This window comes from Sebastes fasciatus, chromosome 19 (genome assembly GCF_043250625.1).
Source record: "Sebastes fasciatus isolate fSebFas1 chromosome 19, fSebFas1.pri, whole genome shotgun sequence".
Taxonomy (NCBI): Eukaryota; Metazoa; Chordata; class Actinopteri; order Perciformes; family Sebastidae; genus Sebastes; species Sebastes fasciatus.
In genome coordinates, this window is record NC_133813.1 from 9698957 (window position 1) to 9724610 (window position 25654).

The window sequence follows — 25654 nt, forward strand, 5'->3', positions numbered from 1 at the left end:
GAATAGTCGTCGGCCTCCACCAGGCACTGTATAGTCCCTATTTATACTACTACTTACCTGAACAAAAAACAATTTAGAGCTATACTGCATCAACTGCAACACTGGTTACAGAAGTAGAATGAGAAGAATTCTGGATTGATAACAAATTTTATAGTTTGGTAAGGATAATTATATCAGTAATTAATTAATATTTCTGTATGACACAGATTAAAGGTAATAATTATAGTTAGAATAATAATAATTATAGTTAGACAAATTTAGGTAAATTTAATTAGAGTATATGTATGGCTCAATAAGGAAGCTGGTTAATAATTAATAATTGATTTATGGAGAAGAGGTGGGATTAAATAAATGTATACTTCTTCTCACTCCTTTTCGAAATATGTAAATCGAGGCATCAAGTGTTGACAATTTATTTTTTTTCTTATGCTTTTCATTGTATGTAAATACTACTTGTTTCTGACTGTCCACTTGTTGGTATGTTCATTCTTTTTCTTTATTTTTTATTTTATTTTTTATTTTATTTTGTATTCTACATGTTTGAAATAAATCTTGAAATTAAATGAAGTACTGCAGGCGGTTTTAAAAGGAAAATTATACAAAGAAAATAAAAAAAAATAAAAATGAATTCGGAACACTATTGAACTAATATATGTAGAAAAATAATAATAATAAAAAAAGCTTTGTTTTTTTTTAGAAATAATACTGTTTCACACATTTCTAATTGAACCTAGTTTTGCAATGTGGGTGGTTAGGTTTGTTATTCAATAATTACAACTTCTTAAACTTAAATTGGCTATTAAATATAGCAGTACGAGTACAAACAAATCTATATTTAGTCTCTCAACTATTGAAAAACTATATGTAGTCAAATAATAATAAAAAAGAAGCTACTGGATTTTAGCAATAATAACATTTCACACATTTCTAATGTGCTAAATGAACCTAGTCTTGCAGTAGGGTTGTAATTCAACAATTACAACTTCTAAAAATGAAATAGGGTATTAAATATAGCAGTATGAGTACAACGAATCTATATTTAATCACTCAATAAAAGATGCATCCACTGATATAGTATTAAATACAGTACTAAACAAAAACAGGGAGGGGCGGGTTGACCATGAACGCAACACTTTTGATTGACAGGCCTTCCTTGCCCGGTCAACAATAGAAACGGGCGTGGTTTGCGTCATATGTGAAAGAAAGGGGGCGTGTCTTATAAGCAGTAACGACCAATCAGGAAGCAGAATGGGACCAGCCGTGCTGCTGCGGATGGGCGGGGCCGCGTTCAGGGTCTGTGTGGAAGAGAGGAGAGAGTCAGAGAAGTGAGAGAGAGAGAGCAGAGAGGAGAGGAGAGGAAAAATAGAGATGTGGTGATCGGTGCTGCAGGTACACAGATACAGGTTTCACTGCCTCTCTCTCCTCCTCTTCTTCTTCATCCCAAAATGTCTGGCGGAGGAGAGGTACGCGTCCTCCGCCAAGAGCCCGGCCAAGAGAGCCCGAGGATGCCGGCCTGGAAGCGAGAGATCCTGGAGAGGAGGAAGGCGAAGGGCGGCGGAGGAGCCGGTGTTGTTGCCGTGGAGACAACGACGACGACGACGAGCTCCAACGGCGGCGGTGGCGGTGGCGGTGCGGGCTCCTCGTCTCCGCGGGTTAACGGCGAGCAAACGGGGAATGTTAACGGCAACAGTGGACCCAAGAGCGGCGGAGGCACCGGGCGGAGCTACACCATCACCACGGCCAGTCAACACTTCTCCTCCAACAACAAAGAGACGACGGACGCCTTGGAGAGAGAGGACGACAGACATGAGAGCCTGGTGCTCCAGGAAAGCCTGGGCCCGCTGGATGAGAACCCTTTCATCAAGCTGGAGAAGGAGCGCAGGAGGCGGCAGGACCGAGAAACCGTTGCCTCCACCGCCTCCACAGCTCGTCCGGTGCAGCACATCCTGGAGCTGTACGGCAGCGTACCGGGTATCCGGACTATCCGCGCTGAGAACATCATCATAATTGAGTCGGATCCGGATTATTTCCCGGAAGCTGGAGGGTTTAAACCATCCAAGTGGCAGCAGAACGGTGTGAGTAGTTACAGCTCTCTGAACGACCTCCTGGACCGCAGAGGGAGTGCTGTCACCGAGATAAGAGCCAAGGAAGTGGTCATTTATGACACCACGTTGAGCAAGAGTGAGGAGAACCTGAGCACCCTGGGGCATCATCATCATCATGAGGCCCCATCATCATCATCATCGTCATCATCATATGGGACAGGTGATGGGCATGGAAGGGTCAGCCGGATGCTGCAGAAGTTTGACAGCAACTACGGGAAGCTGCAGAAGAAGTCCCACAGCACGGAGAACCTGCTGGATCTGGACAGCAGCAGCAGGCCACCTCCACGACTCTGGTCCAGGCCACAGCCAGATCTGGTGCCAAAGGTCAGGCCGTTGGGCCCGTCGCCATCGGTCAGCAGCAGCCCGGGTACCAGCCAGCCATCGTCGCCTGTCTTCCAGAGTCCAACGTCTTCCAAACCAAAGCCACTATCTGAGCTGGGCAGCCCCCAGCGCTCTCCCGGGTCCCCTCAGCCTGTGTTTTCCTACCGTCAGCGGTTCGAGGAGAGTGGAGGTGATGAGCCAGACTGGGGGCAAACCAAGCCCGTCAGAGAGAGAGACTGGGAGGGCTCCGAGATGCCACCCAAACCCAAGGTGCCATGCTCTCCAGAGACCCGTCGTATCAGTGCCGAGTCCCCAACAAGCCCCATCGTATTCAAGGTGTCACGCTCCTCCTCGTCTGACTTTGAGATCCGTCCCTCCCCAAAGCCAGACCTCACCCAAATTCCAGATGGGGACTCCCAAGCAAGGGCCCTCGCGAACCTGCGCCTGCAGTCACGCAACTCCTTCACGGTGATCCCCAAGCGCCGTGTTGCTCCATCATCTGCAACGAGCAGCCCAACGCCATCCAGCCCCGTCAGGTCTTCCCCTTCCCACAGAGTGGCAAAGGTGTCCACGCCAGGAGTGCCAACCTCCCACGCCCCCATGCCCATCGTGACACCCTCAATGAGGATTGAGGAGAAACTGCAGGAGGAGAAGGAAGTGGAGAGGCCATCCAAGCCTGAACCATCTTCTCCTGTTGCCACAAGTCCCCCGCCACCTCCGACCTCTGAACCTCGGTCTCTATCTCCTGCTCCCCACTCTCCACCTGCCCTGTCTTCACCACCCTCTTCTCCGGTTGTCCCATCTTCACCCTCCTTCTCTCCGGTTCCCTCAGACTCCCCAGCCCCGTCTCCCGTCCCTTCTACCCCCTCCCCGGCTCCAGAACAACCTCCAGTGGATCAGCTGCCGGTAACAAACATAGACGACATTGAGGTGGAGCCCCAGCAGCGTGTCCCCGCTCCCAGCCCCGGGGTGCAGAGGAGAAAGGGGAACACCTTCACCGTGGTCCCTAAACGTAGGGCGGAGGCCGACGGCCAGCCAAGCTCGCCTGAGCCGCCCCAGCAGGAAGCCTCAAGTGAGGCCCCGCCGGGGTCCACGCCCCCGCAGGCTCCGTACGCTCAGCTGGGCTCCCTGCTGAAGAAACGCTACCCCGCTGTGGAGGAGATCGAGGTCGTCGGTGGGTACCTTTCCCTCGCCAAGTCCTGCATCTCCAAGATGGGCTCCATGGGCAAGAAGGTGAGAGCAAAAACTGATCAAACTGTGTATTGAGCATGTAGGGAATCAGTAAGATTAGATGGTTAATTGATTAATCAAACCATTTGATTATCAACTAATAATCTAATTTATCAAGCAACAATGCCCACAAAATAGCTGTTACCTGAATATCTTTGGGTTATAGACCATCTAACAGTCAAAACAAGCCATGTGAGGACATCACCTTAGTCGTCTGGGACTTTGTGATGGGCATTTTTGTAATATTTTCTGATATTTAAAAGACTAACTGATAAATCAGTTAATGAAAAACACACCAGAAAGATCCATTAATGAGGGAAATCCTCATTATTTTGCTGCCCTAATTGCCAGATCTTTGTTTCTTAAATGAAAATAAACACTTCGACACTGCAGCAACGCAGTTGTTGTGTCCTTGCAATCTTATGCATAACATGTGTCACCAAATCTTTCCATGAGGGATCATGAAAGTTTCCTCTGATCTAAATTTAGGAGTCGGGCGTCACACAGGAAAAGGCTCTATTTGTGTTGTGTTTTATCTCAGTGCATCATTTTATTGTTCTTTAACCGAGCCAGTGCACTCCGCTCACCTGTGCCTTTTACGGATTCAAGCAGCATTTCCACCTCAATGGTTAAATCCAGTTATTTTCATGTGTTGTGGCGAGTGGGTGTGCCTCCTCCTCTAAATCTGCACGCCCCCATCACTTGACCCGCTCTCAGGCCTTGACGCCTAAGTGGATTAAAAGCGTGTGTTTACACAGCCACTTGGAGCGACACAGCGATTTTTTTTTTCCTGCGGACTGCCGTCCCACAAAGGCATGTTATTTGTCACAGAGCGCATTATTGGGTTAGGTGGCCCTCCAAGCCTATTGACTGAACAATCTCATCAAGGCTGTATTCAGTTCTCAGGATTTGCCGCAGGGATTTTGGGGCCAACTCTGCGAACCTGTCCCAGCGTAACACATTTATTAAGTTCTTTTACAGATGTATTCATCTGTGTTTTTGCCCAAAGCTGAGAGATATTACCAGGCCTGGTCCTAAATCATAATTAAATGATAACAAAGTTTGTGTTTTTGGGCATCACAGTTATCTTACAATCATAATCAGATATCTGGTGCTTGCTTGGCGAAGGTCTTGCTGCAAATTGCTCCTGTTTCATCAGCATTAGAGGATTAATTAGATATCAGAGAATGTTTCTAATTAATTTTGAGAGTTGCTGCAGGCTGCTTTCAGACTCTGCTCCGGATCAGCACGAGTGATGAGCATTATTTTCAGCATGTTTGTGTTGCTCTTGACAGCCAAAGATCTCAGCCTGTCCTGTGGCTTGAATTATTACCCAACATAACACATTATAGGAGCATCGTAATGGTTCAGATGCTCAGGGTGTCGGGGCGTGGAACCACAGCATCCTTGCTGGGTTACGAGTCCAGCTTCACCCTTCCTCTTAGCCTACTGTACTCTGTCTGCCAAAGAGGAAACGTCATATGCATTCAGTTACATCACAACCCTCTGTGATTTACAAAGACGCACCGCATCGCCTCTAATGCTGAATATTTTGAGCCTTTTGGCAGCTCTTCAATCTAGGCCGGTATCCTTCCAGACGTTGGCCGGCAGTCCTGTTTCCTTGACCTGGTCTGCTGTAATCCTCTGCTCTCCAAGTAAATCCAACTACCTCTTACAACTGGGCCACGAAACTCAGGCTACTCAAGATTTTATCAGGTGGAAACAGTGACCAGCAAATGGAAATATACTCTGCAGTCACTTTAATGAAACTGTATCACATTTATACCGTGCGGGGCTGGATATTGAACTTCAATACATCTCGGTTACTTTATTTAGACAAATACATTTGACTTTGGCTTCTTTTGTTAAATGGGAAAAAAAGCATTTTGGAGAAAATCCTGATTATATTTCTCAAAGTATCAAGGTATCGTAACACGTTCTCATCCCAGCTTATCACACTGAGGCTTTGTCAGACCCCTCAGCGTCACTTCTCGCTCGCAGTAAAGACGTAATGTGAATTAAACAAAAACATTTGCTTAAGATTAGGCATCAAAAGCACTTAGTGGTTTTAGGAAAAAACAACATGGTTAGGCTTAAAACTTCTGCGTTTGTACAAATGTGACTGGAAAATGTGACACGAACGAACAGCTGATTGTAAAGTGAAAGTGAAACGTAACGCACGGGACGCGAACAGCGGTCGCCTGGATGAAAGCCTTGTGTTTGTTGTGTGTCTCTTTCGCTCTTTAAACTACGTCACCACTACAGCATTTTCCATGTGCGTTTACTGTTGCCGCAGATGGGTTTACTGGCGCTAAAGGGTGCCTTGTGTGGCAATATCGAACGCCAATGGCCGTGACAAAGCGTCGGTATTTGACACCCTTGGAACGGGCTGGATATCAGTAAAGTATTGCTTTGGTATTGGGACTAAAACTCTATCAACTGTCATATTGGCATATTTTTTTTGTTGCTGCAGCATTACTTAAAATGGGAATCTGTGCATTTTCTCCATATTTCATCATCGAAAAAATCTTATTTTTGGTATCGATAGAAGCTCTGTGATCATAACAAGAATTTAAAATAAAGTCCTGTGGGTTTGAGTGATGCTCGCCTGCAGATCATGACTTTATAATGACGGATATTTAAGCTGCTGACTCGTGTGAGTAAGCCTAACCCATGCTGCAACCTGGATGTGGTGTTTTTATTGCATGCAGACTACAAGTGACCGTGGCCATGAGACATGATCATCACATCCTGTCTTTTGTCCTCGTCGCTCACAAAACCAAACACTTTCTCCTTTTGTCGTCTGTCTGCTCTTCTTGGTCATCATCAAGGCCCTTTTCTTTTCTGGGCAGGGCCGCGCAGGCAATTACAAAAGCACCGAGGCTTGGCCTGGCCTGTATAATTTGTGCGGAATTTTTGTTCAGTGCCGCTTCTGTGCGAGAGCAGTCTCCGAGAATGGCCTCTCGGCTCAGCGTTCTGGTCTGGTGTTGGGTTTTTTGAGCGCTCTGCTTCCAGCCAAACCATTTTTTTTTTTACGAGGACCTTGGCTGAAAAAGAATGTTCCATATGCACGTCAGTACTTGAGAACTTAACCAAAGCAGATCATCAACTCTTCCTCGAGATTTTCCAAAAATATTTTACCATATCCATCACACACTCTCTTGCTGCATGTTCTGATTTTTGAACTCTCTCAAGACTGAATGCTGGACCACATCCAGCACGGTCTCGTGTACTCGCTTCTTTATCGCTCTTCAAGCACCACTCTGCTTTGTTTTTTTCTCCCCCTATACCCACAGTGCATTGCTTTATTCCTGTGCGGTGGTGGTTAATAAGGCCGGTCCTCTTGCTTCCAGCTTCCTGTGATCTCCTCCTCTCTATTGGGGAAGGAATTGTGGAAGAGCTATGTAGGTCAAGTGCAGCTTCTTGTACCGCATCACTCCTACATTTGCATAAAATCGACTGGGGCTTTCTAGTGAAATACACAGGCCAGGATTGACTCGGTTTTTCATCTGCAGTTTGATTGGATTGAGTTCTCTTGACTTGACTTTTTTTGATTTCCTTGTGGTAGACGACGCCACTCTCTGTCAAGGAGAGATACAGCTGGCAACAGGACACAGGAGGGGGTGGTTTGTTTTTGAAGGCTCTGCTCCCTCTGACCGGTTATTATGGGAAAAGGGAGACGAACCCATGTGTTCGTCAGCACAACATCCACAGAGAGAGAGAGAGAGAGAGAGAGAGAGAGAGAGGGAAAGAGATTTTATGAGCTCACCCGCCTTTTTCCAGTGTTCCTAGTTTCCTCGTATTGGCACATAGGAACCACTCAGATGACTAATTGTTTAAACTGCTGCTAATTATGATGATTCTGTCAAGCTAATGATTAGGTTTGTGCTTTTTTTTTACTGACAGTGAGAATTATTCAGTTGCTGTTAATCTTAGTTTTTCTGTTAGGATCCCCCACAGCCAGTGTTTTGTTCTGTTTGAATGAGTCCACGAAGGCCATCTCATCTATCGAATGTGTACTTGAAGCCATCTAATGGGGCTGTGAGAGTGCTTCGGACAAAAATATTTGGGAACCACTGTCCTAAGCGCTCAGTATAAATATTGTTTATAATTATACACGATCATTTGGTAACCGTGGTAACGCATATGTGCGTCAGTGAGCACGTGGGTGCAGGCATGTTGATCCTGATACATCAGAAAGTGAGTCCAGTTGCAGTCTCGACTAATAATGCTCATAATCAGTAGTTTTTGAGCTCTTTATGACACCAGAAGAGATGAATGGACTTGCATTTATATAGCGTCTTTCTAGTTCAGAATTTTTTTGCCATGCATTGGTGCAATAATTAAGTTTAAACTTGCATTTTTTTAAAAAGTGCTTCAAGAGAAAGTTAGACTTCTCTCCCTCTACACCAGTCATATCAAAGTCATGTTTTTGCAGCACTGACTACATTCCTCCACCCTGCATGCATGTGAAGGACATTATCTTCATCCATGTTTAGAAAGCACTATTTTTTTCCCGTGGTTAAATGTCATGCATGCAGCAGGTTAAAAATATCCAAACCTAAATGGGTAAAGCTCCCTGTAACACAGGAAGGCCAATGAAAGGGCACACTCCTACATTTACATTGTGCGCCTGGGCTACAGGTGTGAAAGTCCATTGTGTTTAATTATTTACCACCCAGCAGACATTCCCCATCTCTCCTCCCTTACACTTCCTGAAAACCTACCACCCCACCCCCTTGCTCTTTTTTTTCAAAATAAAAGCCGGCCACTTATTACCCTGCATGCTTTTTTTTTTCTTTATTGAGGCTGAAGTGAAGCGACACGAGAAACGTTTCAGATATGTTGAAGTTGAGGTGTATCTAAAAAATAGCCTTGGGACAGTGCATTTTTGAAGAGTAACTGTGTTAGTAAATTATATCTATAGTTACTTTATTGTACTATAATAATATCAATTGATTCAACAGCAGTTCTTTGTCTTTTTTCTAAATAAAATCGAGTAATGCTGCCCCGTAGACCAAAACAAAATCTGTTCTGTGACGTTTCCTTGTACTTCACATCCCCAAAGTCCAAGGCAGCGTCACTGACACTGATCTGGGCAACACCCTCCAATCAAGACATATAAAGACAGAAAGTAACTCTCCTGGTGATGTGGAGAGTCTCAAGTCTGCAAAGATTCTGGGTTTGTAAGTCAGGATGTGTTCAAGATAAAACAAGAAGCGCTTAAACATTATCAGGCACCTGGCAAAGTTTTATGTTGTCTGAAATTGTTTTTTGGATACAGTTTAATGTGGAATTTTACGTCTTTAAAGCTGATTGATTTGACTTTTTCATGTGGAAACCTGGGGGCAGCAGAACAAGCTTTAAACACAACATTGACAAACAGTATTATCTCCTTCTAAACTTGCTATGACTAATATGTTAGCAAACAGTTGCCTATTACACATCCAGCATTAGCATTCATTTTGCAGTTGTGTTTCTGGCTTTGATGAATGTAAGTCAAATATTCACTGTCCTTTTTTAACTTTGTTTTGGCTAACTTTGTCTGACATCTGGTTGTGACTGAAAATGAAAGTCGTGGCTATAAAATGAGCTAAAAGCATTTTAGTGTAGTTTCGGACGAAATGCGTAAGCGTATGTCTATTGTGATGGGAGCCAATTAATCAAGTGAAAGGTTAGTATTTTGTCCTCCTTGATTTTGACATCTGGGATGTGCTACCCTATCACATTTTTATGCTTATTGGAATTTGGGTCTAGCGCTCCACCGTGAATCCCATTGTTGAAGCGCAACCTCCTTTACCAAAACATAAATCACATAAATAGTAATATTCACATTACACACAGTCATTTGATCCATTGGCAATATAAAAGTATAAATTAGTGAAGCGTTAAATTCAGTTTTTTAAGTCTTGAAATTTCCAGTTTCCACGTATACCATTCTTCTAATAAGAAATCAAACTACTACAGGTGATGGATGTTCTGATGATGGTTTAAAGTTAAAGTTGCTTTCATCTTTATTTGGAGAGAGGTGCTAGTTTTGTTTTTTATGACAGTTGTCACAGGCGGTGCAAATATGGTTTCCTCTTAACAGTCATTTCTTCCGAGGGCTCTGTGGCTGCAGGATGTGGACACACATGCACACTCACACAAGCAGCACCATGCCTAATTTCTGCCCCCCTACGAACACACACTCGCAGGTTTCCCACACAGGCCTCAGGCACATGTGCAACCCTGCAAAGTCAGTGTAATTAGAATTCAGCCAGCAAAGCCCCACTATCATAGTCATGTTTAATTCAGTGTGTTTGTGTGTGTGTGTGTGTGTGTGTCCACGTGTGTGTCTTTTTAGAGTGCATGAGTAAGAAGATGAAGAGACTAAAAGCGGAGGACGTTAACAGAAGGGGCTTTTTGAAAGTTTATAAAAAGAAGCAGAGTGGGCGAGTGACAGAGGCAGGTAGAAAGCCACTGACTTTTAATAGCTGTAGTGTTTTTTTTTTCCCACCATCTGCTGTGACATACATCTTTCCTGCATCGATTTGTTTGGTTGCATTGATGGTTGAAAAGTGAAATCTTTGGTAAAAAGCCTCGATGACTGAAGAATACATCCATTTCTCTCCCTCCTCCATCAACCATGCAAAACACTGTTGGGAATCTGGGGTTGTACAGTCTGTGGTGCTTTTTGTGCGTAATGTAAATTTTATTCAAATACTCTCTCCATGGATGCTGCGTGTATTCTACAGTACCTGACTGTTTTGGTGGTAAGCAAGTCCTCGTGCTAAGCCTGAGATGTGCAGCATGTAAATAAATAATATTTCTGCTCTTGATTTGCACACTGTCCTCGTGCGAATCATTGATGCCCCTCAATAATTAGTCTTCCTGTCTACATGATCAAAAGCCGTCTGTCTTACTGCCATAGTTGCCTCTTTCTGACTGTCTGTCTCTACTTCCACTCTCCCGTTTCCCCTTTGTCACATATCCATGGCGCCTGTCGCCGGGGCAACGCGAGTCGCGGCCATTCTATCCTGTCATTACGATTCCAGGATAAGGACACACACTCTCTCTGTGTCTCTCACACACACACACACACACACACGTCGTTACATCAGTGATGTTGTAGATTTTTTTAAGTGGTGGATACGTAGTTGTCACGAGGAGTGATATCGTCTCATAAAGACGTTTGAATGGGTTTCCTGGTGAGCACGTTCTGTAATCAGCAAACCTAAATCAGCCTCTCTGTGGGTGGAGATCCAAACAGCCCTCTGATGTTTAAGAGAGGACTGGTGTGTTTTCATGAGGTCCAGTGAAAAGCCAAGGTTACTTATTCCAGTGCAGGATTGGAAGAAGTCAAAACATGTTTCTGTTTTCATGTGTTCACTTATGTGGACCATTTTATTGTCCAGGATGCTTTTATTAGAACTAAGGCTGTCGAGGTTAACGCAATAATAACACAATCGATCTTTCGGAGGTTGTAGCGGGCTCAGTTTTTAAGGCTAGTGAAGATACTGGCATCATATGGAACTAGAAAACCTAAGGTAATGTCATACCAGCTTGTCATGAAGGAGGCTAAATAACACTCCAAACTTATGCTAAATTTCGGAGAGGAAAAACTGGCATGGCCATCGTAAAAGGGGTCCCTTGACCTCTGAACTCAAGATATGTGAATGAAAAAGGGTTCTATGAGTACCCACGAGTCTCAGATTGCATCCGAAATTGCATACTAACATGCTATTTTATGCGCTAAAGCAGACTTAGTGACTTTCTCGCTAGATTTAGGGCCTTTTGGAGCTAGTGCTAGTGTCACTCTCCAAGAGTTGGCAACACTGGGCTGTACTTTCGGGTTGGATATTTAGCGTACGCGTTTCTCAACATTACCAACCCTAGCTTTAAATATGATTATTGAAGAGCTTACATTGTACTTCTTATCGTCCTTCTGGTACAACAGCAAATGTTTGTATTCCCCCCAAATGTCAGAGCATAACTTTGATTTAGAAATGTTTGGATTTTAGTTTGTCATTCAGCAAGAGTTGACAATAACAGAAATCAGACATACATACCCTTTTATTAATGTTATTAGCTGCTGCAGCTGTGTTTATTAGGCTATGTTAAGAGGTCAGTTGAGAAGAACAACTACAAGTGGATGACTAAACTGGTTGTTCAGTTTATTCATCACTTACCATCACTGTGAAAAACTATTTACACCGAAATGCTAGAAAAGATGTTGCTCATACGTGACATCATTCAAAGAAAAAAGAGAAGTAGCCTTTACACAGAATATTGCAAGCTCCGCCAAAAAATCTTTATTATTACATCATTTCCATGGCTTCTTCATGCTGCTTTTGTCCTGAATGTGCACACCACCAACCGTATTTGGTATGTGACAGCTTTAGCATGTGCTGCCTTGAAACTGTGTCGATCATTGACCCATTTCTGTCCCAAAGTTCACTGAGACAATAGCCTTATCTCTGCCGGAAATCCAATTTACTGGACAGCCATTCACCACCAGTTGAACTAAGTAGCAGTGTGAGACACACCCCTCGACTCTTCTTCACTTCCTAAAGGTTAAAAAATAGATTATAAATGGACAAACCATTATATTAACAATGAGATTCTGATTTAACGGAGATCACGGACCCCAGAGAATGTCCTTAATCCTGATCCAGTGTGGGATAATATCCCATCCTTTTGTCCTGATTGTGGCGTTTAAGACACGCCTGACTTTTTACACTCTCATTCGACAGTCCAGAAGTGAGCTATTCTGTATCAAACGCCCTAAACGCTCCCACAATGACAGTGTGTGTGGATTGCTGACAGGTTTCGAACTCCACCCTGCTGGTATCACCTTACATATACAATGTGTCATATTATAGCCTGTGCCAGCTCATTCTTATCAGCAAAAATGTTCTTAGCTTGGACAAAGATACTGTTAAGACAGCTCCACTGGTCTGAGGCTGATCTGTTTAAGGGGTTGTTGATACAAACAAGTTTTGGAAATGTGTCTCCTCTTCCATCCATTTCTTATCAGTCAGATAATCCAGCCCCTGATAGCGCAGGGAGACTTAAACACATACACACAGCTACAAAGGGCATACTATTACAGCAGTGACTCACGCAGTCTTGAGACATGGCAGTGTGTAAACACCAATTTTCACATTTTGCTCTGCTCGCTGCCCACGCCGCCAGCCAGAACTGCAAGCAGCAACCACCTACGCTCGAGAAACGAGTTTCCGCAGTTGTATCAGTGTTGTGATCATTGATGGTTTTTGTAGCACTTGGGAGCATTTTGCACATAAACACTGAACTGATTTAACCTCATACAGTATGTGATGAGAAGTCTACACAAGAACACACGATGTACATGTTTGAATCTACTGCATGGATCACAGCCGCAGGGGTATTCAGTAGGTGTGCTGTGGTTGTAGCTCCGGTATGTGCACTGACCTTTCACTGACATATTTTAGGTCACTGATAGCCTGAATCTCTGATATTCGGGTTAGTGCTGGACATTGCAGGAAGTTATTTAGTTTGCTGTCTCATCATAGGTGTGTCTTATTGGCAGCTGGGTGCTGTTGACATTCAGTAAATTACTCATAATTGCTGGAAAGAATGTGCTTACAGGTAACGCCAACAGAAGCTAATGATTTAAAACAAATCTGGGCCTCATTTCAGTCTGGCACAACGTCATTCCTCTTATATACAGCAGGGGAGGGTTTTGTGCTTGTATTGTTGTGGCATTATTGTCTGCAGAGAAGAGTAATCATTACAGTTATTAACAACAAAAAGCACATTTAATGGTTACTTAATGAATTACGGTTGCAGCAAGTATCCCAATTATTACACATGGACAGGAACTTCAAAGTTTACTGACACATTGTGTACCATTGACGGCTTATTTGGTGATGTGTTATTGTGTTTTGGGACTTTACGGTGCTTCACAGAGGTGAACTTCTTTTGTCCTCAAATACACCACGACCTCTCTCCTCCCAGTACATATCCGTCTAGACTTCAGCTTTCAAGTTGATTTTCTAATTTAAATCTCTTCCGTTCCCTTGTCTCGCTGTCCTGCCACCGTAGAGAGAGGAGTTGTCCACTCATCTGAGTCACCTGCAGTTATTATTACCATGCCCTCTGGGCAATAAGCTTAACAAGCAGCAGCGGGTACAGTGGTGTGCCACATTGGTGAAGGTTGTTGGGGCGGTATGCAGCCTGAAAGGAATACTCACTGACATTTTATTCACAGATGAAGGTGCTCCCTAAGGGGGGCCCGGACCCCAGGTTGGAAACCACTGGTATAGCGAAAGATCACAGATCACAGGGGGTGCGCCAAGATTTGTCTACTCTGAGGTTGTCAAAATTCGATTTGCTCATGTATAACTAAAATCATAATAACACACTTACTGGATAATTTATACATTTATAAGTCTGTATATAAATCTATTTAAAAATATATATGTCTTTGCTACTTAGTTGCAAAATCTAACAAAATATTCAGCTTTAATCCATATTTGTTGGCGTTTAGCCTTTCAAAAACAACGTTTTCACCGCCGTCAAAAACCTATTTGTGCGCCTGCTTGATGCACACCTGTGTTAACGGGGCGGTCCAGCAGCAATCTAACAATACCATTACATTTATTTTAGCACAATCACAAAAAAAATATTTTGGGTCTAATGCTTTTATAGTAAGTTGATTAAGTCATTACAAAAAAAAAGATTATATTATGTATCTGCATTTGCTTGGCGAATTCATCAAGATGTCATCACTTTATTTATGTTCATCTGTTCATTAAAGAAAGTTGATTTAATAAAAAGACTAAATCATTTAATACACTGAATCAAATTTTGTTCGAGGATTTGTAGTTTTTGTTAGTGTAATGATGTTGGGGGGGCTCAGATTTTCTTCAATACAACTAGGGGGGCTTCAAGGAAAATAGTTTGGGAACCATCGCTCTATACGATATCCAGAGCATTAATATAGCAGCAAACAACTATTTGCTATGTAAAGATATAGAGGAGGAATGTCTACCTGAGCAGAGAATGAAGTCGCTCTCCCTCTGTGTGTGTTGTAATCAGAGCTTCTCTGTGCTTTGTTGACCAGCCGCATACGCATGTTTGTGCATGTGAGCGTGCCCCACTGGCTTGCTCACGGTCGCCACTCTCCACTGCTCTCATACGGCAGTTACAGCTGATACCGCCGTCCCGACGGATGGCGGCGTCACTGAACCCCCTGAGGTTAACATTGTTAGCTCTGTCAGCACTTTTGCCTTTGTTTCCACTGTTAGCGCTGGTAGCACTGTTAGCTGCGAGCCGCCAGCTCAGCTGTCCTCATGTTGAGCGCCGCATGTTTAATGTTGTCCTAAAAGGCGCTAATTGTCAACAGTTTTAACTGAAACTACTTTTTACCAAAGAAAAAAGTCACTATTTAAACTATAAATTCCTTTCACCTCTGTTGTGTTGGGGTGGAGACATAAATGTCAGAGATGAATATCTCTGAACCTGGATATAGTGTTTTGGTTGTTTCTTTTGGATGACTTGGAGTGATTTGATTTATGAAAGTATGTAGGTATTTACTGTGTTGCTTTGTGGGTAGTAAGATGTCAAAGCCACCTGGTCACTGGTTACGTCAACATCCACAATAGAAAAACCATTGGACTTTGTTATGTAATCCTTTTGAAGTTCTGTGTGATTGAATGTCCTTCTTCTGTAATGTCATAACTGTAAGCATAGCGGCAGTGTTTTATATCTCTTTGCCTGAAATACGTCAGCTAACATCAGCCTCATAAGTGGTAACACCCATTAAACCACAATATCTCTTTATTTGGTGTTGCCAGAAGGCATCTCTGACAAAGCTCCTCTAGCAGTGTCCCCATGCTTGCAGTGTTAATGCTCGGTCCTATCTGAACATACACATTTGAAATTGATACTGATTTTCTCTTATTAAAATTCTCTTTTACGCTTATTTTACTGGTGCGGCTGTAAGAAGTCGTTAGGTGGAAGAGTTTCTATTCATGTCTTAAATGTAGGTCACAATCCAAAACGGATAAAAGAAAAGAGCAGACGTTTGAAATGTGACGGGAATATGTTCTCCATCTGATCATTAATGATGCGCCCGTCACTTTGTCTCCCCAAATGAGGTCCTCCGGTTCACACTAGTTATCCCAATTTGCCAGCACAGTGGAGAGGTACACCGCATGCTTTGTTTGAGAACATGTAGGCTTTTATTATCCCTCTCTTCAGGCGCTAATGCAGCTGCAGCTAAACTCCTCAGCCCGGTTCATTGTGGTGCTGTTCTAATATTATCTACCTAGTTGGAGATTAGCTCTAATCACCTGGTCAGTCTCTTCCGTGCAGGTACGAACCATTAGTGCTTTTGAAGGACTTTATAACAGTGCTTTGGCAAAACTTTTAAAATAATTCGGTTTCAGCATGTACCAGAGGTATCCAGTGCTTTTCTACACTTACTAGGGCTGCACGATTATGGCCAAAATGATAATCACGATTATTTTTTATCCATATTGATATCCCGATTATTTATCCCGATTATTCATTGATTTTAGCAACAATATATTTCACATTAACAGAGCGCTGTGTTCACTTCCATGCTGTGCTACATCCCTGTTAATGTACAAATTAGGGTTGCACGATGTTGGAAAAAACTGACATTGCAATATCTTTTTCTTCTATATATATTGCAATATGAGAAAATGCACCCCACCCCTTTGTTAGCTACATTTTAAAGTGAAATGCTTCAATCCGGCGCACTTCAAGAGCAAAATTAGCGACAATAAGAGCTAGATAAACACTTTATTATGCTCTTAATTTAATCATAAACACAATGGTTATATAGATAATATCTATCCTCAAAAGTGACTTCAAAACATCTCGATCGCCTGCTGATTTAATAAGCAGCAGAGATTTCTATGAGCAGAACACTTATTTTAAACGTCAATATCGCAGGCGATCATGTTCATTTAATTGTGGGAAGCCAAAATTGTGATCGCGATTAATATTCGATTAATTGTGCAGCCCTAACACATACCACAGTATATGGGCAGGTGCACACCCAATACCAACACGGCGGTCCGCACCACGCCCTACGCCACCTGGCCCCACTGAGATTACTATAGAATTACATTTTGAAGAGATGCGTCACCCAGTCAGACGCACATCATGTAAACACAAACGCTCACATGCTGCTGCACCCTCAGTTGTTAGTGAGAGCTGCGCTATTGTGTCGCAGCTCCACTGTAACTCAGCAGCTTCAGAGTCCAGTGTGTGTGTGTGTGTGTGTGTGTGTGTGTGTGTTCATTCAGTAGAAACCACTTTTCACCAAACGAGGACACGCCATGCTGGGTGGCCTGGAAAAAATTCCTGGCACAGCTCCCGTCTCGCCTATTGGCCGAGGGACACTGATGAAGACATAATCTCATCTGCCGACTCTCTCCTTCCTCTCTCCCTCACTTCTTCTTTTGTCTGTCTTCCCCCACGTCCCTTTGTGTCTCATACACAACATGCAAACAACGAAAAAAAAACGAGCTGATGGAACCTGGGTGAAAGGAACTTGTGGGATAAATATTATTTACTCAGCTCGACGTCTTCCTCCGTCTGATGTCTCAGTCTGGTGGAGTTAAAGCCGCTGCTGCTGCTGCAGCAACAGCAGTTCCCGACTCTGCAGACAACCGCAGTCCTAACAAGTCCTTTTCATTTTGTATTCAGCTTCAAAACCAATCTTGTTTTTTTTTCAGAGCGAGCAAAAAAGTCTTCCACAGAGCTGAAATGACTCTACTAGCTTCCTGTTTAACTGTGTCGCAAGGATTCCTTTCTTTCTTTTGTTTTATTTTGAAATCTTCCCTCCCATTTCTTTCATTTCTCCCTTAGTTTTAACTTGTGTGTTATGTACAATATAGTTATAATGTAATATAATGTTGTTGTTTTTTAGTTCATGTCAATAACAGTGCTGATCCTTAAAAAAAATTTAATTTATTAATCTAGAACTAAGGCCTTAATTGGTATTAAAATGTCTTCAGTCAATCTTTCAAAGGTCTTAAAATGCTAAGACATGGGAAGTGGGATTTTATGAATCTTTTTTTTCTGACATTGCAATTTGAAATCTCAAAATAATTTGACTATTTTATATAATTAATAATTTACCAAATTCGTCTCGCATTAACGTCATGCGGATCAGAAATGGGGAACCAACAACACTCATATTTTGTTTGCGGCTGGGGTGCTCAGAGCAGATGCATTGTCTGCTAGCCAGCTAGCGATGACATGGGGAAGTAGGCTATTCAACCAAGATTTTGCGGCGTGGCTTAAACCAGTATCAGCAATGTATACAAGGCTTTTACTGTATGTATGTATTTACTGTCTAAACTCATAGCCATACTTGCAAGACCCCATTTTATTGGTCATATTGTAAGACTTGCGACATTAAATGTCCTGTTTTAATGATAATACCACCTAATAATAACATGCTAAAACAATGCAATGTCTACATAAATAGTGTTTTTCTATAGGTTAAGGAGTTGGAGGTCACCTACTGAACAGGGTTTCCCTGTGCTACTTTCAAATCAAGCTGCATTTCTTAAAAAAGAATAATGCGAGCTGACGCAAAGCTTCCGCTTCTCACACTCGTATGAGCACGTATACTGCGGTACACAGTCAGACTTTGATATATATAAAACAGAACCAGACCAATTAGTCAGTTGTTGGTGGCCTGTCAATGCCGCGGCGTCCTGTCTGAGCAGCCTGTGGTGAACGAGAAGGACAGCAGGGCTGAGTCGGGGCCCCCGTCGACCCCGTCCTACAGCCCGAGGACAGAAGACGAATCACGTCTGCCTCCATGATGCAGGCTTTCATCACGGAGATGAAAAAGACCCACAACTGAAGCTCAGACATGAGCAGCAGCAGGCTGGGATGTATCAAGATCACAGCTCTGTTACCCCCAATTTTTTTTTCGCTGCTCTTTCTTTACCTCTAAGTTGGATCAGTGCTGCAGCTAAAACGTAAAGTCAGAGCGAGGACATGGACTGAGGCATTGCAGAGGAGTCTCATGTGAGAAGAAGAGTGCTGGAAGACCAGACGAAAAGAAAAGTGAAAGACAGTGAAAGAGGAAGAGAGCCCAGCGGCTAGCCTGATTTATTGATAGACTCGCTTTTGGCATCCAGAGACTTCCTCTAAGACAGGATGCCCATTTAGCAAGGAAACGCTCTGTATGGTGTCAGATTGAACACAGGAACTAAAAAAAGGAGGTTTTGGGGCTAAAAATAGGCGACGCGTGGGACTCTGGGCTCTTTTTAAAGATGGTAGTGTCAGTATCTATACAAAGGATTTGATTTGTTTTGTAGATTGTACTGTTACTATGGATGAATACTAATGTAGAAACCTAGTCGGGTTGTCAGGAGGAAAAGATGCTGTTGTTTTGTTGAAAATCGATCAGGTTTGAAAGATCCAGGGTGTTACTTATACCTTGAATATTTTCAAATTAAAATAACAACGTTGTCTCAAACCATCACATTTATCTTCACTTCTTATCTTCTCAAAGAACGAGCTGTCATCACTGAACTTTTGATATACTGAACTTTTCTGCTCTCTTAATTTTCCAGCTAGCAGAAGAGATCGATAGTATTCTTTAAGAAACTCTAGACAGAAATGTAAAACAACTGATGTATCTTAAAATTGTGGCGTTGTGGGTAAACCCCAGAAATCGCACACTAAACGTTAAAGTACTTCTCATTAGGTAACATTAGTGAGTAATTGGTTGAAAGGTCACAGTTGTAAAGGCTGCTTGTTTAGTTCACAAGGTTCACAGACTGGCCTCTGAACCCTCGTCCTACTCCACACAGCCTATTACGTCACTATGTGCACGACAGTAACAGGGAAGCAGTCGTTGGCAATGAAAATCTCCTCCGATAATGCTCATTATGCATAAAAAGATAATCACATAAGTACAAAAAAGGAATCTAAGAGATAAAAAAGTGCAAAGTTAAGATATAACATACAATAATATTAGGGCTCTCAATCGATTAAGCGCGATTAATCGCAACTTAATCACATTTTTATCTGTTTAAAATGTACCGTAAAGGGAGATTTGTCAAGTATTTAATACTCTTATCGACATGGGAGTGGGAAAATATGCTGCTATATGCAAATGTATGTATACATATCTTATTGGAAATCAATTAACGATGACAAATATTATCCAGAAACCCTCACAGGTATTACATTTAGCATGAAAAATATGCTCAAATCATAACATGGCAAACTGCAGCCCAACAGGCAACAACAGCTGTCAGTGTGTCAGTGTGCTGACTTGACTACGACTTGCCCCAAACTGCATGTGATTATTAAGTATTATATATAAGTGACCGTGTCAAAGTGATGAGTTCAGGAGCTCAGGAGTTCAGCGGTCTTATGGCCTGTGGGATGAAGCTGTGCCTGATCCTGGTGATGGTGGTGCGGTACCGTCTGCCGGACAGCAGCAGGCAGAACAGTTTTTGGCTAAGGTGGTCGAGGTCTCTCTAATAATCCTGTCGGCCTTCTTCCTGCACCGCCGGGTGTAGAGGTCCTCCATGGAAGGCAGCTCCGTCCTGGTGATGTGCTGAGCAGTTTTTACCACCCTGACATGACATTAAGACCGATGTGAAAGCAAAACCATACAGCCTCTTCACTGATATCATTATCTCAATAGATTAGCAATTTTTTTTTATTTTTTTTTATCAGCCCTAATCAGCAACTATTAAACAATCAAAACATGATTAGGAAGTTCCGGTGGAGATAAGTGGAGGACATTTTGAACATTTCATACCTCTGACCATCTGTCAGGATCCCTCAAATGTTCCAGCCAGTTTAAAAAGAGAAATCTGTGATTGATTAAAGGTGGTTCCTATAGATCCGTGTCCTGAATCTATGGGTCTTTGTCCTCAGTCTGTAGATCCTCATCAATGGACCCTTGTCTTTTTTTTTAATAGTCCTGAATCCTTGTTCTTATATAGACTGTTTTCTTTAATCTACAGTATTGACTCTCATCTTGAATCTATAGTCTTCATTTTGATCATCATCCTCAATATATAGACATTGGTTCCTAATCTATAGACCATTGTTCTGAATCTATAGACCCTAATCTGGAATCTGTAGACTCTGCACCGTACAAAGACTCTTGTTTTAATCTATAGTCCTGAGCCTCAAGACTCTCACCCAGTCTTTATACCCTTGTCTTTAATCTGTAAACCTGTAAATCCCCTTTGCCGACCCTCGTTTTTAATCTGTCCACGTTCATTTGAATTCTATAGACCCGTGACCATAATGTGTTAGACCCCCGTCCTTGCACTAAAGATCCTCGTCTGGAGTCTGTACACACTCGTCCTCAGTCTGTAGACCCTAAATCTTGAGTGTCCCATCCTCAAACTATGAATTCTTATTTTGAATCTATTGATCCTCGTCCGTAATCTATAGACCCTCGTCTGTTGAATCTGTAGACCATTAGTCTGTAATCTATAGATCCTCATCCAGAAACTACAGACCCTCTGTAGACACTTGTTTAATATCTAAAGAACCTCGTCCTAAATCTATAAACCATTGTCCTGAGCCTCCAAACCTTTAGTCAGTCATCATATCAGAACCTGCTGAGATGCTACTTTATTCTTCTTTTCTTGTTTGATTAAGTATAAATACATTGTACTGTAAAATATTAATGTTTTTGTGTGTCATATATACAATAGAAGAGACTTTTAAGAACTTTTAAAATACACTTAAATACCAGAAAATTGCAGTTCTTTTATAGCTAGGTATTGTGTCAATATTACCGCAGTGATGAGACTTGAACAGTACAGTAACTGTACTTTGTGCTGGTTTTGAGGACTTCAGAAGGACTCTATGATGTCTGTAAATGTGAGGAAATTTGTTCAGTTCCAAGGTTTTTGAGTTAGTAAGAAAAATTGCACTTCCATGAGTACTTCCGTCTTTTTGACGTGCAGACTGACATATTATGTTGCAAAAACCTATTTCTCCACCATCACAGACGTCACCATACTCACAGAGATGGACCATTAGGAAGTCATCAAGGATATGGAGCAAGCACGACATTTTGAAATTGAGATGGAGTGTGAACCCTGGCTGGTCTCGAGTTCGGAGGTGACGCTGCCGGTTTGTGGCCTTGTGACGGAGATTAGGGCAGATTTAGATCACGGCCTGCAGAGTAGATGGAGCCAGGTACAATACTTTAAGAGCAGTCAGCTGACGGCCTCGGGGAAGACATGGAAAAACGTGCCTGTTATATGCGTGTGTATCGGCTGTCATCCCCATGGCAACCCAGGAGAAAAAATAAAGCGCCTACTTGTGGCCAGAACACATGAAAGGTAACTTATTAGAAACCATCTGTGGTCTTTTGGTCATTCTAAAACGGTATCCTTCAGATTTGTGCTGCCTAGTTTGACCGTTTGATCGGAGTTCACGAGTGATTGACAGCTGCTCAGAGACGACAGGCTCCAGATCAGCTCTGATTGGTTGTTTTCCTCCGGTCTGTGAAATCTTGCAGATGCCATTAGGATCACCGGAGGACACAGAGGCACATTAATTTTTTTCAGATTACCTGTCTCATGCACTACTGTCATGATATAGTGACCGTAATAAAAACAAATTGTAATCGTATTTGCTCCAACTTGCGTACTTCAGCTTTAAGAAAATTTAAATGTGGCAAAGAAACAAAAGAAAAGAAGAAACACATCTATAATATATAAACAATAATCAAGAAGGTGTTATCAGTTTTTGTAAAAAAATTGACAAATGTTGATTGCTCAAAATTTCAAAACAGAATTGAATTCCCTTCGAATGTTACAACAGCAACTTAAAAAGTATCTTGAAATTGTTATTGCAGCAGTAACTTCTCAGAAAAGCTTTTACATTCTTCCTCTAAAGGGTCGAGATGTCACCGTTGAGAGTACGTGCCAGTCGGTGTGCTCCCTGACAGCTAAAACCACTGAAGTCTCTGGTGGCAGAGTTGCCATTCATGTTGGATTACACGGTGCAGCAAAGTGCGAGGGCCCGTCTCACCCCACGGATCCATGTTTGCAGACCACTGAAGCGTTGCCAAACAGACATGTCTTACAGCGAACGCTCTGAGACGATCAATCACAGGCCCAGAGCTCCTGCGAGGCTGCCACCTGTCCCACACCTAAAGTACAATACATGCTGCGAAACACGCGCCTAAAAAAACTGCAGCTGGCTCTCCAAGAATCCCAATTAAAAGCTCCTTTGAATAAGTTATGAGGTAGTTGGTCGGTGTTGAGGCACGCTAGGTAAATTGGCATTACTGCAACGTGAGCAAAGGGCTGAGATACGTGATGATGTTCAGTATAGATGGTTTTATTACAGAGCAATAAGGAAGTAATAACCTGTTAATGTTTACTGCGCTCATAAAATGCAGAGAGGAGTGATGTCAGTATTATGTCAGAAAACGTGCTTTGAAATGTGAAGACGTCTGATACTTTAAAATGTTTTGTCAAACAAATAATTTGCAGGTGAATTTTGGAGTCCCTATACCAAGTTTTGGGATTTGAGGGCATCGTTTTCAGTTAACTGTTGCTGGGTGGGGGGGTCAAATCTTGCATGGGCCCTTAAAAATACTGTGTAAACTGGCCAAAGTGGGTGAGGTGTGAACAGTGGCCTTTGGGGGGTAAAATTAATTTTGTGAAAGCAGTAGCTCCTATTAGGAAAAACCATACCTTATTATCTCCTTTTCTTATTTTCAAAGCCAGCTACATAAAAAAAATAAAAATAAAATATTGGCTCCAAATCATGAACAGGCACCAGCCCAAATTTAGTTTGGCTGGTGACTGGTTTTATTTTCTTTATCGTGGTGCCAGTGAAGCGAAAATAAAATATGGAGGCAGGGGAAATCAGTGTCACCATGTATCTACAACACAAATGGAAAAAAATTATGTCCCATTGGTAATATTTGTATTTTTTGTTGTTCCTCTCTGTTATTTTTTTATGAATTAATGAGTAAAAATACTGTATGAGGACAGCAAAAACAAAAATGCCAAATCAAAGCAGTTCAATAACATGTCGAAGATAACAGATAATCACTTATTCCCATTTTCCTGTGTTTCTTTTGCAGCTCAAGATCTCGTTCAATGAGTCGAGTCTCCACAGTACGTACGAGTATCCGTCAGAGAGCAGCGTGTGGGACAGCGAGGACGAGGACGAGGAGGAGAAACGAGACGGGAGGGTGGCGGACGAACAGCCGAGCATGGTGGGGCGCATCCACATCCCCCGACCCAGTTTCACCAGCTCGCCCACGCACACGAACAACAGTAACGGTGAGACAACCTGATATGTGACGGAGGGGAGAAACACGGTCGATCTGATGAAAAGATGAAAGCTAAAGTTACATCTCCTCTCTCGTACAATTCCTGAGCCTTCAGCTTTATGACTACTTCGGAGCAGCTGTCAATCACAGCTGTCAAATATGATGTCTCACCCCTTTTTTTAAAGCATCAAATAACTAATTAAAACCAAACATATCAGAAAAATTAACAATTGAACATACGTCAGCGTGATAAGAACTACCTAAAATGACAGAAACCATTTTTGGGAAACATTTATTTGACGTGTACTTTGACTTCTTAGTTTGGCCCATGTCCCATCCGCTAACATGGAGGGGGCGGGACTTATGACCTATACTGCAGCCAGCCACCAGAGTGCAATCCAGATGTTTTGGCTTCACTTTTGGAGAGCTGTCATGTCATCCATCTTTATATACAGTCTATGCGGCTGACCCTCTCTCAACCATTAGGTCAAAATGTCTACTTGTTATACACAAAAAATGTAAATTTGCTGGCAGCATTGTCATTAAATTGACATGCTGACAATTGACATGAACCCTTTCCTTTTTGGACACACCATGAGCTTTCCTCTTTGGATGGAAATAAATACAAATTGTGTGATGAAGTTTATTTATGTAGCACTTATGTAAAAGCACATCTGGGACACATTAGATCAAGAAAAACTAAATAAATGAAAAAAATCAGAAGCTTCAGCAAAGAGAAAAAAACACTAAAAGTAGGCCAATGTCATACAGTAGTGAGAATAAATAAACAAGAACCAAAAAATCCATACAGAGCAGGATCAACAGCAATTACTTCTTGTCAAAAAGTGCATTTAAATGAAAGATTTGCAGCAAAACAGCATCATATGTCATGCTTTTATTTGGAAGAGAGGCACAATGCATTACAAGACATATGATGAAAGTATTGAACTCCAGTGGTATTTTTGGCCCATATTTGAATAAGGATATCCTCCAGTTCTCTGAGGGATGAAGTGAAGATCTCACTCTGCATTTCCGTAATGGACCATTGATGACCAAATAAAAAGATTAGAGAGGAACTGGAAACTTAATTTGGGTGTAAATGACACCACTGCTAAACGGTAGATATGTGGGTAAGATCTTGGAAGAAGGGAAACAGGGATACTGTATTACTTTATTATTATATTTCTAATCAGTTTACATATAGCAGCCCATCCCTTTAAAGGATAACTTCGTTTTTTTTCAACCTGGACCTGAACCCTATTTCCCCATGTTTTTGTGTGACGCAGCCGCCAGCTCCTAAACGAGTCACAAAAACATGGACAAATAGGGTCCAGGTTGAAAAGTACCAAAGTTATCCTTTAACATCTGCCTCTTAAAGCTGTTGACGTATAGTCACAGGGGCATTTGAGTTGGGTTTTTTTGTCCACTGTTGCTTTTCCAATGGTTCCTTTTTCCCACTTTGTGTTGGAAAATCATAGAAAATGCACATAAAACTGCTGTTTTCCCTCCTTAAAGCTCATGTACAATGATTGGCATTAGACTAAGCACCTGTGTTGCTGCCTTTTTGAATAATATGGTTTTGGCTGTAAAAGATAATATGACAAAGACTTTGCCTTGAGGGGAATTTATGAGATAATGAGCTGTCATGACATAATGAAGCATCTAAATTGTTGCTCAGAAGGAGCGAGATTTTGATTGA

At 42.3% G+C, this 25654-nt stretch overlaps 1 protein-coding gene across 1 annotated transcript in view; it reads left to right on the forward strand.

Annotated features, from left to right (window-relative positions):
* Positions 1 to 1284: 1284 nt before the first annotated feature.
* Positions 1285 to 25654, forward strand: part of tprn (taperin) — a 29326-nt gene continuing 4956 nt past the window's right edge. The window contains exons 1-2 of the mRNA XM_074617971.1: positions 1285 to 3659; positions 23764 to 23965. Coding sequence (XP_074474072.1) covers positions 1446 to 3659; positions 23764 to 23965 — 2416 coding nt within the window. The 5' untranslated portion in view covers positions 1285 to 1445. The remainder of the gene's footprint in view (positions 3660 to 23763; positions 23966 to 25654) is intronic.